Raw genomic sequence first — 19,032 nt, forward strand, 5'->3', positions numbered from 1 at the left:
TCGGCAATGTTTAGTGCTGGCAGTCAGTGCTGATTATCCTGTGTTCTTCCTGTCGGTTGGCGGTGTTTAGTGCTGGCAGTCAGTGCTGATTATCCTGTGTTCTTCCTGTCGGTTGGCGGAGTTTGGTGCTGGCGGTCAGTGCTGATTATGCTATATTTTCCCTGTCTGTTGGTGCTGGCGGTCAGTGCTGATTATCCTGTGTTCTTCCTGTCGGTTGGCGGTGTTTGGTGCTGGCGGTCAGTGCTGATTATCCTGTGTTCTTCCTGTCGGTTGGCGGAGTTTGGTGCTGGCGGTCAGTGCTGATTATGCTATATTTTCCCTGTCTGTTGGTGCTGGCAGTCAGTGCTGATTATCCTATGTTCTTCCTGTCGGTTGGCGGTGTTTGGTGCTGGCGGTCAGTGCTGATTATCCTGTGTTCTTCCTGTCGGTTGGCGGTGTTTAGTGCTGGCAGTCAGTGCTGATTATCCTGTGTTCTTCCTGTCGGTTGGCGGAGTTTGGTGCTGGCGGTCAGTGCTGATTATGCTATATTTTCCCTGTCTGTTGGTGCTGGCAGTCAGTGCTGATTATCCTATGTTCTTCTTGTCGGTTGGCGGTGTTTAGTGCTGGCGGTCAGTGCTGATTATCCTGTGTTCTTCCTGTCGGTTGGCGGAGTTTGGTGCTGGCGGTCAGTGCTGATTATGCTATATTTTCCCTGTCTGTTGGTGCTGGCAGTCAGTGCTGATTATCCTATGTTCTTCCTGTCGGTTGGCGGTGTTTGGTGCTGGCGGTCAGTGCTGATTATCTTGTGTTTTCCCTGGCGGTTGGTGCTGGCGGTCAGTGCTGATTATGCTATATTTTCCCTGTCTGTAGGTGCGAGCAGTCAGTGCTGATTATCCTATGTTCTTCCTGTCGGTTGGCGGTGTTTGGTGCTGGCAGTCAGTGCTGATTATGCTATATTTTCCCTGTCGGTAGGGGCTGGCAGTCAGTGCTGATTATCCTATGTTCTTCCTGTCGGTTGGCGGTGTTTGGTGCTGGCGGTCAGTGCTGATTATCTTGTGTTTTCCCTGGCGGTTGGTGCTGGCAGTCAGTGCTGATTATCCTATGTTCTTCCTGGCGGTTGGCAGTGTTTGGTGCTGGCGGTCAGTGCTGATTATCTTGTGTTTTCCCTGGCGGTTGGTGCTGGCAGTCAGTGCTGATTATCCTATGTTCTTCCTGTCGGTTGGCGGTGTTTGGTGCTGGCGGTCAGTGCTGATTATCTTGTGTTTTCCCTGGCGGTTGGTGCTGGCAGTCAGTGCTGATTATCCTGTGTTCTTCCTGGCGGTTGGCGTTGTTTGGTGCTGGCGGTCAGTGCTGATTATCCTATGTTCTTCCTGTCGGTTGGCAGTGTTTGGTGCTGGCGGTCAGTGCTGATTATGCTATGTTCTTCCTGTCGGTTGGCGGTGTTTGGTGCTGGCAGTCAGTGCTGATTATGCTATGTTCTTCCTGTCGGTTGGCGGTGTTTGGTGCTGGCAGTCAGTGCTGATTATGCTATGTTCTTCTTGTTGGTTGGCGGTGTTTGGTGCTGGCAGTCAGTGCTGATTATGCTATGTTCTTCCTGTCGGTTGGCGGTGTTTGGTGCTGGCGGTCAGTGCTGATTATCTTGTGTTTTCCCTGGCGGTTGGTGCTGGCAGTCAGTGCTGATTATCCTATGTTCTTCCTGGCGGTTGGCGGTGTTTGGTGCTGGCGGTCAGTGCTGATTATCTTGTGTTTTCCCTGGCGGTTGGTGCTGGCAGTCAGTGCTGATTATCCTATGTTCTTCCTGGCAGTTGGCGGTCAGTGCTGATTATGCTGTGTTTCCCAGTCGGTTGGCGGTACAGGGTCCTCGGACTGTGGTTGGTACTGTGGACGTCCACTCTCCTCTTGGGACCGTGTACAATGTTGGTGCTTCATGAATACTGGGTGATAACAGATAGTACTAGCGCACATCATGGGTTGCCGCCGGGTCCCCGCCTGTGGCCCCCACGCTCCCGTATGCTGCGGTCAGGGCCGGTCTTGTCCTGCTCGCACAGCTGATGGCTGCGGTACACTGTGTCGGTGATGTGCAGTGTATGTGGACGCTGTGTAGCAGACCCTCAGCTGTGAGGCGGGCGGCGGTGGACGCTGCGGTGCGTGATTGGTGGCAGCAGGGTAACTCTACTTTCCTTCTTGCAGGATGGCGGAGCCGCGCTTTAACAATCCCTATTTTTGGCCTCCACCTCCAGCGATGCCCAGCCAGGTGAGACCACTGCGATGCTTCCTTCCTTCCACAGCTTCCTGTACGAGATCGACCTGCGGAGGGCGCTGCACACTGACACCGCATTCACAAAGCACCAACATTGTACATCAGGCTCCGAGGGGGCTAGCTGAGCCTGCGGTGCCCACCGAAGAGAGGCCGGAACACCAGCAGTGAGCGCAGCTCTGGAGTATAATGCAGGGGATAACTCAGGATCAGTAATGTATGTACACAGTGACTGCACCAGCAGAATAGTGAGTGCAGCTCTGGAGTATAATATAGGAGGTAACTCAGGATCAGTAATGTAATGTATGTACACAGTGACTGCAGCAGCAGAATAGTGAGTGCAGCTCTGGGGTATAATACAGGAGGTAACTCAGGATCAGTAATGTAATGTATGTATACAGTGACTGCAGCAGCAGAATAGTGAGTGCAGCTCTGGAGTATAATACAGGAGGTAACTCAGGATCAGTAATGTATGTACACAGTGACTGCACCAGCAGAATAGTGAGTGCAGCTCTGGAGTATAATATAGGAGGTAACTCAGGATCAGTAATGTATGTACACAGTGACTGCAGCAGCAGAATAGTGAGTGCAGCTCTGGAGTATAATACAGGAGTTGACTCAGGATCAGTAATGTATGTACACAGTGACTGCAGCAGCAGAATAGTGAGTGCAGCTCTGGAGTATAATACAGGAGGTAACGCAGGATCAGTAATGTAATGTATGTACACAGTGACTGCACCAGCAGAATAGTGAGTGCAGCTCTGGAGTATAATACAGGAGGTAACGCAGGATCAGTAATGTAATGTATGTACACAGTGACTGCACCAGCAGAATAGTGAGTGCAGCTCTGGAGGATAATGCAGGAGGTAACTCCGGATCAGTAATGTAATATACACTTAACCAGCCTTCAGTGAAATGCGCTGCGCTCTTCGGCATCAGTGACTGACAGTGGATGTCACCTGCTGCTGTGTAAATGAATAGACATCGGGTGGGAATTATTGGCCATTATCAGACCCCTCAGTAAAGCCGGTTTGTACAGGTGGGAGCACAGGCCACGTCTCCGTACACCGCTCTCTGGCTGATGTGTGGTCACTGTTGCATGTTGTCATTGCTCTCGTGGTAGCGTGAGACGGACTCTTCACCCCACACACGTGGCACAGGTCGTGCAGCTCATCCAGGAGCAATGCGAGCTGTGCCAGGAAGGCTTGCAGTGTCCAGAGGATGGAGGCGTTACCAGGGGACGTGGAGGGGGGCAACACCCAGCAGCAGGACCGCTACCTCCACCCTTGTGCAAGGAGGAACATGAGGACACTGCCAGAGCCCTGCACCATGTCCTCCAGCAGCCACAAATGTGCACGTGTCTGCACAAACGGTTAGAAAGTGACTCCACGAGGATGGCACGAGTGCGCGACGTCCACAGATGGGGCTGTACTCACTGCCCAACACCGTGCAGGACGCTTGGCATTTGCCACAGAACACCGGGATTGGTAAAGTCACCACTGGCCCCTGTGCTCCTCACAGATGAGATCCGGTTCACACTGAGCATGTGTGACCGAGTCTGGAGACGCCGCGGAGCGCGCCCTGCTGCCGGCAGCGTCCTCCAGCATGGCCGGACTGCCAGGGGGTCAGTAATGGGTGAACACAGCATCCTCCAGCATGGCCGGACTGCCAGGGGGTCAGTAATGGGTGAACACAGCATCCTCCAGCATGGCCGGACTGCCAGGGGGTCAGTAATGGGTGAACACAGGATCCTCCAGCATGGCCGGACTGCCAGAGGGTCAGTAATGGGTGAACACAGCATCCTCCAGCATGGCCGGACTGCCAGAGGGTCAGTAATGGGTGAACACAGCATCCTCCAGCATGCCCGGACTGCCAGGGGGTCAGTAATGGGTGAACACAGCATCCTCCAGCATGGCCGGACTGCCAGAGGGTCAGTAATGGGTGAACACAGGATCCTCCAGCATGGCCGGACTGCCAGGGGGTCAGTAATGGGTGAACACAGGATCCTCCAGCATGGCCGGACTGCCAGGGGGTCAGTAATGGGTGAACACAGCATCCTCCAGCATGGCCGGACTGCCAGGGGGTCAGTAATGGGTGAACACAGGATCCTCCAGCATGGCCGGACTGCCAGGGGGTCAGTAATGGGTGAACACAGGATCCTCCAGCATGGCCGGACTGCCAGAGGGTCAGTAATGGGTGAACACAGCGTCCTCCAGCATGGCCGGACTGCCAGGGGGTCAGTAATGGGTGAACACAGCATCCTCCAGCATGGCCGGACTGCCAGAGGGTCAGTAATGGGTGAACACAGGATCCTCCAGCATGGCCGGACTGCCAGAGGGTCAGTAATGGGTGAACACAGGATCCTCCAGCATGGCCGGACTGCCAGGGGGTCAGTAATGGGTGAACACAGGGTCCTCCAGCATGGCCGGACTGCCAGAGGGTCAGTAATGGGTGAACACAGGATCCTCCAGCATGGCCGGACTGCCAGGGGGTCAGTAATGGGTGAACACAGCATCCTCCAGCATGGCCGGACTGCCAGGGGGTCAGTAATGGGTGAACACAGGGTCCTCCAGCATGGCCGGACTGCCAGAGGGTCAGTAATGGGTGAACACAGGATCCTCCAGCATGGCCGGACTGCCAGGGGATCAGTAATGGGTGAACACAGGGTCCTCCAGCATGGCCGGACTGCCAGGGGGTCAGTAATGGGTGAACACAGGATCCTCCAGCATGGCCGGACTGCCAGGGGGTCAGTAATGGGTGAACACAGGGTCCTCCAGCATGGCCGGACTGCCAGGGGGTCAGTAATGGGTGAACACAGGATCCTCCAGCATGGCCGGACTGCCAGAGGGTCAGTAATGGGTGAACACAGCATCCTCCAGCATGGCCGGACTGCCAGAGGGTCAGTAATGGGTGAACACAGGATCCTCCAGCATGGCCGGACTGCCAGGGGGTCAGTAATGGGTGAACACAGCATCCTCCAGCATGGCCGGACTGCCAGGGGGTCAGTAATGGGTGAACACAGCATCCTCCAGCATGGCCGGACTGCCAGAGGGTCAGTAATGGGTGAACACAGGATCCTCCAGCATGGCCGGACTGCCAGAGGGTCAGTAATGGGTGAACACAGGATCCTCCAGCATGGCCGGACTGCCAGAGGGTCAGTAATGGGTGAACACAGGATCCTCCAGCATGGCCGGACTGCCAGAGGGTCAGTAATGGGTGAACACAGGATCCTCCAGCATGGCCGGACTGCCAGGGGGTCAGTAATGGGTGAACACAAGAATCCTCCAGCATGGCCGGACTGCCAGGGGGTCAGTAATGGGTGAACACAGCATCCTCCAGCATGGCCGGACTGCCAGAGGGTCAGTAATGGGTGAACACAGCATCCTCCAGCATGGCCGGACTGCCAGGGGGTCAGTAATGGGTGAACACAGCATCCTCCAGCATGGCCGGACTGCCAGAGGGTCAGTAATGGGTGAACACAGGAATCCTCCAGCATGGCCGGACTGCCAGGGGGTCAGTAATGGGTGAACACAGCATCCTCCAGCATGGCCGGACTGCCAGAGGGTCAGTAATGGGTGAACACAGCATCCTCCAGCATGGCCGGACTGCCAGAGGGTCAGTAATAGGTGAACACAGGATCCTCCAGCATGGCCGGACTGCCAGAGGGTCAGTAATGGGTGAACACAGCATCCTCCAGCATGGCCGGACTGCCAGAGGGTCAGTAATGGGTGAACACAGCATCCTCCAGCATGGCCGGACTGCCAGGGGGTCAGTAATGGGTGAACACAGCATCCTCCAGCATGGCCGGACTGCCAGGGGGTCAGTAATGGGTGAACACAGGATCCTCCAGCATGGCCGGACTGCCAGGGGGTCAGTAATGGGTGAACACAGGATCCTCCAGCATGGCCGGACTGCCAGAGGGTCAGTAATGGGTGAACACAGGATCCTCCAGCATGGCCCGACTGCCAGAGGGTCAGTAATGGGTGAACACAGCATCCTCCAGCATGGCCGGACTGCCAGAGGGTCAGTAATGGGTGAACACAGCATCCTCCAGCATGGCCGGACTGCCAGAGGGTCAGTAATGGGTGAACACAGCATCCTCCAGCATGGCCGGACTGCCAGGGGGTCAGTAATGGGTGAACACAGGGATCCTCCAGCATGGCCGGACTGCCAGGGGGTCAGTAATGGGTGAACACAGGATCCTCCAGCATGGCCGGACTGCCAGGGGGTCAGTAATGGGTGAACACAGCATCCTCCAGCATGGCCGGACTGCCAGGGGGTCAGTAATGGGTGAACACAGGATCCTCCAGCATGGCCGGACTGCCAGGGGGTCAGTAATGGGTGAACACAGGATCCTCCAGCATGGCCGGACTGCCAGGGGGTCAGTAATGGGTGAACACAGGATCCTCCAGCATGGCCGGACTGCCAGAGGGTCAGTAATGGGTGAACACAGCATCCTCCAGCATGGCCGGACTGCCAGGGGGTCAGTAATGGGTGAACACAGGATCCTCCAGCATGGCCGGACTGCCAGGGGGTCAGTAATGGGTGAACACAGGGTCCTCCAGCATGGCCGGACTGCCAGTGGGTCAGTAATGGGTGAACACAGCATCCTCCAGCATGGCCGGACTGCCAGGGGGTCAGTAATGGGTGAACACAGGGTCCTCCAGCATGCCCGGACTGCCAGGGGGTCAGTAATGGGTGAACACAGCATCCTCCAGCATGGCCGGACTGCCAGGGGGTCAGTAATGGGTGAACACAGGGTCCTCCAGCATGGCCGGACTGCCAGAGGGTCAGTAATGGGTGAACACAGCGTCCTCCAGCATGGCCGGACTGCCAGGGGGTCAGTAATGGGTGAACACAGGGTCCTCCAGCATGGCCGGACTGCCAGGGGGTCAGTAATGGGTGAACACAGCATCCTCCAGCATGGCCGGACTGCCAGAGGGTCAGTAATGGGTGAACACAGCATCCTCCAGCATGGCCGGACTGCCAGAGGGTCAGTAATGGGTGAACACAGCATCCTCCAGCATGGCCGGACTGCCAGGGGGTCAGTAATGGGTGAACACAGCATCCTCCAGCATGGCCGGACTGCCAGAGGGTCAGTAATGGGTGAACACAGGATCCTCCAGCATGGCCGGACTGCCAGGGGGTCAGTAATGGGTGAACATAGCATCCTCCAGCATGGCCGGACTGCCAGAGGGTCAGTAATGGGTGAACACAGCATCCTCCAGCATGGCCGGACTGCCAGAGGGTCAGTAATGGGTGAACACAGCATCCTCCAGCATGGCCGGACTGCCAGGGGGTCAGTAATGGGTGAACACAGCATCCTCCAGCATGGCCGGACTGCCAGAGGGTCAGTAATGGGTGAACACAGGATCCTCCAGCATGGCCGGACTGCCAGAGGGTCAGTAATGGGTGAACACAGGATCCTCCAGCATGGCCGGACTGCCAGAGGGTCAGTAATGGGTGAACACAGGATCCTCCAGCATGGCCGGACTGCCAGGGGGTCAGTAATGGGTGAACACAGCATCCTCCAGCATGGCCGGACTGCCAGGGGGTCAGTAATGGGTGAACACAGGATCCTCCAGCATGGCCGGACTGCCAGAGGGTCAGTAATGGGTGAACACAGGATCCTCCAGCATGGCCGGACTGCCAGGGGGTCAGTAATGGGTGAACACAGGATCCTCCAGCATGGCCGGACTGCCAGGGGGTCAGTAATGGGTGAACACAGCATCCTCCAGCATGGCCGGACTGCCAGAGGGTCAGTAATGGGTGAACACAGGATCCTCCAGCATGGCCAGACTGCCAGAGGGTCAGTAATGGGTGAACACAGGATCCTCCAGCATGGCCGGACTGCCAGGGGGTCAGTAATGGGTGAACACAGGAATCCTCCAGCATGGCCGGACTGCCAGGGGGTCAGTAATGGGTGAACACAGGGTCCTCCAGCATGGCCGGACTGCCAGGGGGTCAGTAATGGGTGAACACAGGATCCTCCAGCATGGCCGGACTGCCAGGGGGTCAGTAATGGGTGAACACAGCATCCTCCAGCATGGCCGGACTGCCAGGGGGTCAGTAATGGGTGAACACAGGATCCTCCAGCATGGCCGGACTGCCAGGGGGTCAGTAATGGGTGAACACAGGATCCTCCAGCATGGCCGGACTGCCAGGGGGTCAGTAATGGGTGAACACAGCATCCTCCAGCATGGCCGGACTGCCAGAGGGTCAGTAATGGGTGAACACAGGATCCTCCAGCATGGCCGGACTGCCAGGGGGTCAGTAATGGGTGAACACAGCATCCTCCAGCATGGCCGGACTGCCAGGGGGTCAGTAATGGGTGAACACAGGATCCTCCAGCATGGCCGGACTGCCAGGGGGTCAGTAATGGGTGAACACAGGATCCTCCAGCATGGCCAGACTGCCAGGGGGTCAGTAATGGGTGAACACAGGATCCTCCAGCATGGCCGGACTGCCAGGGGGTCAGTAATGGGTGAACACAGCATCCTCCAGCATGGCCGGACTGCCAGAGGGTCAGTAATGGGTGAACACAGCATCCTCCAGCATGCCCGGACTGCCAGGGGGTCAGTAATGGGTGAACACAGCATCCTCCAGCATGGCCGGACTGCCAGAGGGTCAGTAATGGGTGAACACAGCATCCTCCAGCATGCCCGGACTGCCAGGGGGTCAGTAATGGGTGAACACAGGATCCTCCAGCATGGCCGGACTGCCAGAGGGTCAGTAATGGGTGAACACAGCATCCTCCAGCATGCCCGGACTGCCAGAGGGTCAGTAATGGGTGAACACAGGATCCTCCAGCATGGCCGGACTGCCAGAGGGTCAGTAATGGGTGAACACAGCATCCTCCAGCATGGCCGGACTGCCAGAGGGTCAGTAATGGGTGAACACAGGATCCTCCAGCATGGCCGGACTGCCAGAGGGTCAGTAATGGGTGAACACAGCATCCTCCAGCATGGCCGGACTGCCAGGGGGTCAGTAATGGGTGAACACAGCATCCTCCAGCATGGCCGGACTGCCAGGGGGTCAGTAATGGGTGAACACAGGATCCTCCAGCATGGCCGGACTGCCAGGGGGTCAGTAATGGGTGAACACAGGATCCTCCAGCATGGCCAGACTGCCAGAGGGTCAGTAATGGGTGAACACAGGATCCTCCAGCATGGCCGGACTGCCAGGGGGTCAGTAATGGGTGAACACAGGATCCTCCAGCATGGCCGGACTGCCAGGGGGTCAGTAATGGGTGAACACAGGATCCTCCAGCATGGCCGGACTGCCAGAGGGTCAGTAATGGGTGAACACAGGATCCTCCAGCATGGCCGGACTGCCAGGGGGTCAGTAATGGGTGAACACAGCATCCTCCAGCATGGCCGGACTGCCAGGGGGTCAGTAATGGGTGAACACAGGATCCTCCAGCATGGCCGGACTGCCAGGGGGTCAGTAATGGGTGAACACAGGATCCTCCAGCTGCACGCTTCCATAAACACTTTCAGGAAAAACTGTTTTAAAAATCCATAGAACATTTTTTTTGTAATAAAGATAAGCCACAAAAGTATAAGATCCCGGAGTCCGGAAAATCCAGAGGTTGGTTAAACCGCACAGACGCGTTTCCAGCACACGGCTCATAGTCCTAGCGTGTTCCAGCACACGGTGCATAGTCCTAGCGTGTTCCAGCACACGGCTCATAGTCCTAGCGTGTTCCAGCACACGGTGCATAGTCCTAGCGTGTTCCAGCACATGGTGCATAGTCCTAGCGTGTTCCAGCACACGGCTCATAGTCCTAGCGTGTTCCAGCACACGGTGCATAGTCCTAGCGTGTTCCAGCACACGGCTCATAGTCCTAGCGTGTTCCAGCACACGGCTCATAGTCCTAGCGTGTTCCAGCACACGGTGCATAGTCCTAGCGTGTTCCAGCACATGGTGCATAGTCCTAGCGTGTTCCAGCACATGGTGCATAGTCCTAGCGTGTTCCAGCACACGGCTCATAGTCCTAGCGTGTTCCAGCACACGGCTCATAGTCCTAGCGTGTTCCAGCACACGGCTCATAGTCCTAGCGTGTTCCAGCACACGGTGCATAGTCCTAGCGTGTTCCAGCACACGGTGCATAGTCCTAGCGTGTTCCAGCACATGGTGCATAGTCCTAGCGTGTTCCAGCACACGGTGCATAGTCCTAGCGTGTTCCAGCACACGGTGCATAGTTCTAGCGTGTTCCAGCACACGGCTCATAGTCCTAGCGTGTTCCAGCACACGGCTCATAGTCCTAGCGTGTTCCAGCACACGGCTCATAGTCCTAGCGTGTTCCAGCACACGGCTCATAGTCCTAGCGTGTTCCAGCACACGGTGCATAGTCCTAGCGTGTTCCAGCACACGGTGCATAGTCCTAGCGTGTTCCAGCACACGGTGCATAGTCCTAGCGTGTTCCAGCACACGGTGCATAGTCCTAGCGTGTTCCAGCACATGGTGCATAGTCCTAGCGTGTTCCAGCACATGGTGCATAGTCCTAGCGTGTTCCAGCACATGGTGCATAGTCCTAGCGTGTTCCAGCACACGGCACCCATGGGGTTAAATGTCAAGAATGAATTGTTATATTATTAAAGACAAAAATCCTTGCACCCCGGTCAGACTATATATCACATGTGTCTATTGGTGTTGTATCTAGAAGGACTCTGTTTCAGGACAGTATCTGTCATCCAGTTTATTAAAAATCCACTATAATACAGAAATTAAACTTATATGGCCAAAATTAATCAATTTTCCTGTAAAATATGGATTTTTTTTTATAAAATCTTCAATGATATTGGAGTTATTTTCAGAAGAGTCTTCTAGTTGATCATATATTCATAATAATCCGGAAATTAAAACGGTCATGTCCAAATAGAATTGGTTCTTATAAATGTGGGGATTTTCCTGTAAAATATGTAGGCATTTCTGAAAAAAATAAATAAAAAATATATATAAATTATAAACGATGCACACGCGGCTATAGAAGTGCTCGCTTGTCATAGAGAACCTTGTCGGATTATTGTCCATAATCTCCTTGCCCCTGTTCAGACCCTGCAGTTTCCCCATAGTACAGGATTCTAGATCAGCTCCTTGCCCCTGTTCAGACCCTGCAGTTTCCCCATAGTACAGGATTCTAGATCAGCTCCTTGCCCCTGTTCAGACCCTGCAGTTTCCCCATAGTACAGGATTCTAGATCAGCTCCTTGCCCCTGTTCAGACCCTGCAGTGTACGTTTCCCCATAGTACAGGATTCTAGATCAGCTCCTTGCCCCTGTTCAGACCCTGCAGTTTCCCCATAGTACAGGATTCTAGATCAGCTCCTTGCCCCTGTTCAGACCCTGCAGTTTCCCCATAGTACAGGATTCTAGATCAGCTCCTTGCCCCTGTTCAGACCCTGCAGTTTCCCCATAGTACAGGATTCTAGATCAGCTCCTTGCCCCTGTTCAGACCCTGCAGTTTCCTCATAGTACAGGATTCTAGATCAGCTCCTTGCCCCTGTTCAGACCCTGCAGTTTCCCCATAGTACAGGATTCTAGATCAGCTCCTTGCCCCTGTTCAGACCCTGCAGTTTCCCCATAGTACAGGATTCTAGATCAGCTCCTTGCCCCTGTTCAGACCCTGCAGTTTCCCCATAGTACAGGATTCTAGATCAGCTCCTTGCCCCTGTTCAGACCCTGCAGTGTACGTTTCCCCATAGTACAGGATTCTAGATCAGCTCCGACCCTGGAGGAACTCTTCAGCTTATTAACCCCTCATAATATCTCAGAAATGAAACGTCCGTGGCAGGAAATAATTGGTTATTATGGATGTGGGAATGTTTCTGCCGGTCTCAGTTGGGAGGAGAATATGAGTGGCTCCTCCTGTAAATGTCTGTGCTGCGGATCATTATGGAATATTGTTGTATTGTTTCTTGTAGACTGCAATGTGCAATGTTTATTGTGTGTGCTTTTACATTGTTTCTATTCACAGTCCTTTGTAGCCCGCCTCATTGTTGATTGTGGGATTTCAGGTGTTAATGGTTCCCCCTCGCTCAGCCTCTGAGCTGTATGCCTCTCCACCGAGGTCTATGCGCCGTGTGCTGGAAACGCGTCTGTGCGGTTTAAAGAACCTCTGGATTTTTCCGGACTCAGGGATCTTATACTTTTGTGGCTTATCGTCATTACAAGAAAAATATTCTTTGTATTTTAAAAAAGTTTTTCATGAAAGCTGTGTTTTTCTGGAATTGATGATTGGATTGGATTGGATTGGATGAATGGATGATTCCTTTGTTCACCTGTGGCTCAGACGCTGAACAGCAGCGGGATCTCGCGCTCGGTCACCACCAGGAGTGCGGACGTCACCACCAGGAGTGCGGACGTCACCACCAGGAGTACGGACGTCACCACCAGGAGTGCGGACGTCACCACCAGGAGTGCCTCCATCACCACCAGGCGTGCGGACGTCACCATCAGGAGTGCGGACGTCACCACCAGGAGTGCGGACGTCACCACCAGGAGTACGGACGTCACCACCAGGAGTGCGGACGTCACCACCAGGCGTGCCTCCATCACCACCAGGCGTGCGGACGTCACCACCAGGCGTGCCTCCATCACCACCAGGCGTGCGGACGTCACCACCAGGAGTGCGGACGTCACCACCAGGAGTGCGGACGTCACCACCAGGAGTACGGACGTCACCACCAGGAGTGCGGACGTCACCACCAGGCGTGCCTCCATCACCACCAGGCGTGCGGACGTCACCATCAGGAGTGCGGACGTCACCACCAGGAGTGCGGACGTCACCACCAGGAGTGCGGACGTCTTGGGAGGAGCTGGATATCTGTTTCTCTGCACTTAGTGGGCCAGTAATGCTGTGGGGTGGCATTTGTTTTCAGGTCCGCACTGCCCTCCATATGCTGGCCAGAGGTATCCTGACTGCCATTAAGTACCGAGATGAGATCCTCAGAGCCCTTGTGAGACCATATGCTGGTTCGGTTGGTCCTGGGTTCCTCCTAATGCAGCACAATGCCAGACCTCATGTGGCTGTAGTGTCAGCAGTTCCTGCAAGATGAAGGCATTGAAGCTGTGGACTAGTCCACCCGTTCCCCAGACCTGAATCCAATTGAGCACATCTGGGACAGCATGTCTCGCTCCATCCAGCAACGTCACGTTGCACCACAGACTGTCCAGGAGTTGACAGATGCTTTAGTCCAGGTCTGAGAGGAGATTCCTCAGGAGACCATCTGCAACCTCTTCAAGAGCATGCCCAGGCGTTGTAGGGAGGTCATACAGGCACGTGGAGGCCACACACACTACTGAGCCTCTTCAAGAGCATGCCCAGGTGTTGTAGGGAGGTCATACAGGCACATGGAGGCAACACACACTACTGAGCCTCATCAGCAGCATGCCCAGGTGTTGTAGGGAGGTCATACAGGCACGTGGAGGCCACACACACTACTGAGCCTCATCAGGAGCATGCCCAGGTGTTGTAGGGAGGTCATACAGGCACGTGGAGGCCACACACACTACTGAGCCTCATCAGGAGCATGCCCAGATGTTGTAGGGAGGTCATACAGGCACGTGGAGGCCACACACACTACTGAGCCTCATCAGGAGCATGCCCAGGTGTTGTAGGGAGGTTATACAGGCACGTGGAGGCCACACACACTACTGAGCCTCATCAGCATGCCCAGGTGTTGTAGGGAGGTCATACAGGCACGTGGAGGCCACACACACTACTGAGCCTCATCAGCATGCCCAGGTGTTGTAGGGAGGTCATACAGGCACGTGGAGGCCACACACACTACTGAGCCTCATCAGGAGCATGCCCAGGTGTTGTAGGGAGGTTATACAGGCACGAAGAGGCCACACACACTACTGAGCCTCATCAGGAGCATGCCCAGGTGTTGTAGGGAGGTCATACAGGCACGAAGAGGCCACACACACTACTGAGCCTCAGCAGGAGCATGGCCAGGTGTTGTAGGGAGGTCATACAGGCATGTGGAGGCCACACACACTACTGAGCCTCAGCAGGAGCATGCCCAGGTGTTGTAGGGAGGTTATACAGGCACGTGGAGGCCACACACACTACTGAGCCTCATCAGGAGCATGCCCAGGTTTTGTAGGGAGGTTATACAGGCACGTGGAGGCCACACACACTACTGAGCCTCATCAGGAGCATGCCCAGGTTTTGTAGGGAGGTTATACAGGCACGTGGAGGCCACACACACTACTGAGCCTCATCAGGAGCATGCCCAGGTTTTGTAGGGAGGTTATACAGGCACGTGGAGGCCACACACACTACTGAGCCTCATCAGGAGCATGCCCAGGTGTTGTAGGGAGGTTATACAGGCACGTGGAGGCCACACACACTACTGAGCCTCATCAGGAGCATGCCCAGGTGTTGTAGGGAGGTCATACAGGCACGTGGAGGCCACACACACTACTGAGCCTCATCAGGAGCATGGCCAGGTATTGTAGGGAGGTCATACAGGCATGTGGAGGCCACACACACTACTGAGCCTCATCAGGAGCATGCCCAGGTGTTGTAGGGAGGTTATACAGGCACGTGGAGGCCACACACACTACTGAGCCTCATCAGGAGCATGCCCAGGTGTTGTAGGGAGGTCATACAGGCACGTGGAGGCCACACACACTACTGAGCCTCATCAGGAGCATGCCCAGGTGTTGTAGGGAGGTCATACAGGCATGTGGAGGCCACACACACTACTGAGCCTCAGCAGGAGCATGCCCAGGTGTTGTAGGGAGGTTATACAGGAACGTGGAGGCCACACACACTACTGAGCCTCATCAGGAGCATGCCCAGGTGTTGTAGGGAGGCTATACAGGCACGTGGAGGCCACACACAATACTGAGCCTCATCAGGAGCATGCCCAGGTGTTGTAGGGAGGTTATACAGGCACGTGGAGGCCACACACACTACTGAGCCTCATCAGGAGCATGCCCAGGTGTTGTAGGGAGGTCATACAGGCACGTGGAGGCCACACACACTACTGAGCCTCATCAGGAGCATGCCCAGGTGTTGTAGGGAGGTTATACAGGCATGTGGAGGCCACACACACTACTGAGCCTCATCAGGAGCATGCCCAGGTGTTGTAGGGAGGTTATACAGGCACGTGGAGGCCACACACACTACTGAGCCTCATCAGGAGCATGCCCAGGTGTTGTAGGGAGGTCATGCAGGCACGTGAAGGCCACACACACTACTGAGCCTCATCAGGAGCATGCCCAGGTGTTGTAGGGAGGTTATACAGGCACGTGGAGGCCACACACACTACTGAGCCTCATCAGGAGCATGCCCAGGTGTTGTAGGGAGGTCATACAGGCACGTGAAGGCCACACACACAACTAAGCCTCATCAGGAGCATGCCCAGGCGTTGTAGGGAGGTCATACAGGAACGTGGAGGCCACAGACACTACTGAGCCTCATCAGTAGCATGCCCAGGTGTTGTAGGGAGGTCATACAGGCATGTGGAGGCCACACACACTACTGAGCCTCATCAGGAGCATGCCCAGGTGTTGTAGGGAGGTCATACAGGCACGTGGAGGCCACACACACTACTGAGCCTCATCAGGAGCATGCCCAGGTGTTGTAGGGAGGTCATACAGGCACGTGGAGGCCACACACACTACTGAGCCTCATCAGGAGCATGCCCAGGTGTTGTAGGGAGGTTATACAGGAACGTGGAGGCCACACACACTACTGAGCCTCATCAGGAGCATGCCCAGGTGTTGTAGGGAGGTCATACAGGCACATGGAGGCCACACACACTACTGAGCCTCATCAGGAGCATGCCCAGGTGTTGTAGGGAGGTCATACAGGCACGTGGAGGCCACACACACTACTGAGCCTCATCAGGAGCATGCCCAGGCATTGTAGAGAGGTCATACAGGCACGTGGAGGCCACACACACAACTAAGCCTCATCAGGAGCATGCCCAGGTGTTGTAGGGAGGTTATACAGGAATGTGGAGGCCACACACACAACTAAGCCTCATCAGGAGCATGCCCAGGTGTTGTAGGGAGGTCATACAGGCACGAAGAGGCCACACACACTACTGAGCCTCATCAGGAGCATGCCCAGGTGTAGGGAGGTCATACAGGCACGTGGAGGCCACACACACTACTGAGCCTCATCAGGAGCATGCCCAGGTGTTGTAGGGAGGTCATACAGGCAAGAAGAGGCCACACAAAATACTGAGCCTCATCAGGAGCATGCCCAGGTGTTGTAGGGAGGTTATACAGGAACGTGGAGGCTACACACACTACTGAGCCTCATCAGGAGCATGCCCAGGTGTTGTAGGGAGGTCATACAGGAACGTGGAGGCCACACACACTACTGAGCCTCATCAGGAGCATGCCCAGGTGTTGTAGGGAGGTCATACAGGCACGTGGAGGCCACACACACTACTGAGCCTCATCAGGAGCATGCCCTGGCGTTGTAGGGAGGTCATACAGGAACGTGGAGGCCACACACACTACTGAGCCTCATCAGGAGCATGCCCAGGTGTTGTAGGGAGGTCATACAGGAACGTGGAGGCCACACACACTACTGAGCCTCATCAGGAGCATGCCCAGGTGTTGTAGGGAGGTTATACAGGCACGTGGAGGCCACACACACACTACTGAGCCTCATCAGGAGCATGCCCAGGCGTTGTAGGGAGGTAATACAGGCACGTGGAGGCCACACACACTACTGAGCCTCATCAGGAGCATGCCCAGGTATTGTAGGGAGGTCATACAGGCACGTGAAGGCCACACACACTACTGAGCCTCATCAGCATGCCCAGGTGTTGTAGGGAGGTCATACAGGAACGTGGAGGCCACACACACTACTGAGCCTCATCAGGAGCATGCCCAGGTGTTGTAGGGAGGTCATACAGGAACGTGGAGGCCACACACACTACTGAGCCTCATCAGGAGCATGCCCAGGTGTTGTAGGGAGGTTATACAGGCACGTGGAGGCCACACACACTACTGAGCCTCATCAGGAGCATGCCCAGGCATTGTAGGGAGGTTATACAGGCACGTGGAGGCCACACACAATACTGAGCCTCATCAGGAGCATGCCCAGGTGTAGGGAGGTTATACAGGAACGTGGAGGCCACACACACTACTGAGCCTCATCAGGAGCATGCCCAGATGTAGGGAGGTTATACAGGCACGTGGAGGCCACACACACAACTAAGCCTCATCAGGAGCATGCCCAGGTGTTGTAGGGAGGTCATACAGGCACGTGGAGGCCATACACACTACTGAGCCTCATCAGGAGCATGCCCAGGTGTTGTAGGGAGGTCATACAGGCACGTGGAGGCCACACACACTACTGAGCCTCATCAGGAGCATGCCCAGGTGTTGTAGGGAGGTCATACAGGCACATGGAGGCCACACACACTACTGAGCCTCATCAGGAGCATGCCCAGGTGTTGTAGGGAGGTCATACAGGCACATGGAGGCCACACACACTACTGAGCCTCATCAGGAGCATGCCCAGGTGTTGTAGGGAGGTCATACAGGCACGTGGAGGCCACACACACTACTGAGCCTCATCAGGAGCATGCCCAGGTGTTGTAGAGAGGTCATACAGGCACGTGGAGGCCACACACACTACTGAGCCTCATCAGGAGCATGCCCAGGTGTTGTAGGGAGGTCATACAGGCACATGGAGGCCACACACACTACTGAGCCTCATCAGGAGCATGCCCAGGTATTGTAGGGAGGTCATACAGGCACGAAGAGGCCACACACACTACTGAGCCTCATCAGGAGCATGCCCAGGTGTTGTAGGGAGGTTATACAGGAACGTGGAGGCCACACACACTACTGAGCCTCATCAGGAGCATGCCCAGGCATTGTAGGGAGGTTATACAGGCACGTGGAGGCCACACACACAACTAAGCCTCATCAGGAGCATGCCCAGGTGTTGTAGGGAGGTTATACAGGAACGTGGAGGCCACACACACTACTGAGCCTCATCAGAAGCATGCCCAGGTGTTGTAGGGAGGTTATACAGGCACGTAGAGGCCACACACACTACTGAGCCTCATCAGGAGCATGCCCAGGTGTTGTAGGGAGGTTATACAGGAACGTGGAGGCCACACACACTACTGAGCCTCATCAGGAGCATGCCCAGGTATTGTAGGGAGGTCATACAGGCACGAAGAGGCCACACACACTACTGAGCCTCATCAGGAGCATGCCCAGGTGTTGTAGGGAGGTTATACAGGAACGTGGAGGCCACACACACTACTGAGCCTCATCAGGAGCATGCCCAGGCATTGTAGGGAGGTTATACAGGCACGTGGAGGCCACACACACAACTAAGCCTCATCAGGAGCATGCCCAGGTGTTGTAGGGAGGTTATACAGGAACGTGGAGGCCACACACACTACTGAGCCTCATCAGAAGCATGCCCAGGTGTTGTAGGGAGGTTATACAGGCACGTAGAGGCCACACACACTACTGAGCCTCATCAGGAGCATGCCCAGGTGTTGTAGGGAGGTCATACAGGAACGTGGAGGCCACACACACTACTGAGCCTCATCAGGAGCATGCCCAGGTGTTGTAGGGAGGTCATACAGGAACGTGGAGGCCACACACACTACTGAGCCTCATCAGGAGCATGCCCAGGTGTTGTAGGGAGGTTATACAGGAACGTGGAGGCCACACACACTAGTGAGCCTCATCAGGAGCATGCCCAGGTGTTGTAGGGAGGTTATACAGGAACGTGGAGGCCACACTACTGAGCCTCATCAGGAGCATGCCCTGGCGTTGTAGGGAGGTTATACAG

The 19,032-nt window shown here is 55.5% G+C and overlaps 1 protein-coding gene across 1 annotated transcript in view; it reads left to right on the plus strand.

Annotated features, from left to right (window-relative positions):
* The window catches only part of ZNF362 (zinc finger protein 362), a 50,363-nt gene that overhangs the window by 8,456 nt on the left and 22,875 nt on the right, over positions 1-19,032 (plus strand). The window contains exon 2 of the mRNA XM_075328584.1: positions 2,170-2,233. Coding sequence (XP_075184699.1) covers positions 2,171-2,233 — 63 coding nt within the window. The 5' untranslated portion in view covers position 2,170. The remainder of the gene's footprint in view (positions 1-2,169; positions 2,234-19,032) is intronic.

The sequence above is a fragment of the Anomaloglossus baeobatrachus genome, chromosome 11 (genome assembly GCF_048569485.1).
Source record: "Anomaloglossus baeobatrachus isolate aAnoBae1 chromosome 11, aAnoBae1.hap1, whole genome shotgun sequence".
Taxonomy (NCBI): domain Eukaryota; kingdom Metazoa; phylum Chordata; class Amphibia; order Anura; family Aromobatidae; genus Anomaloglossus; species Anomaloglossus baeobatrachus.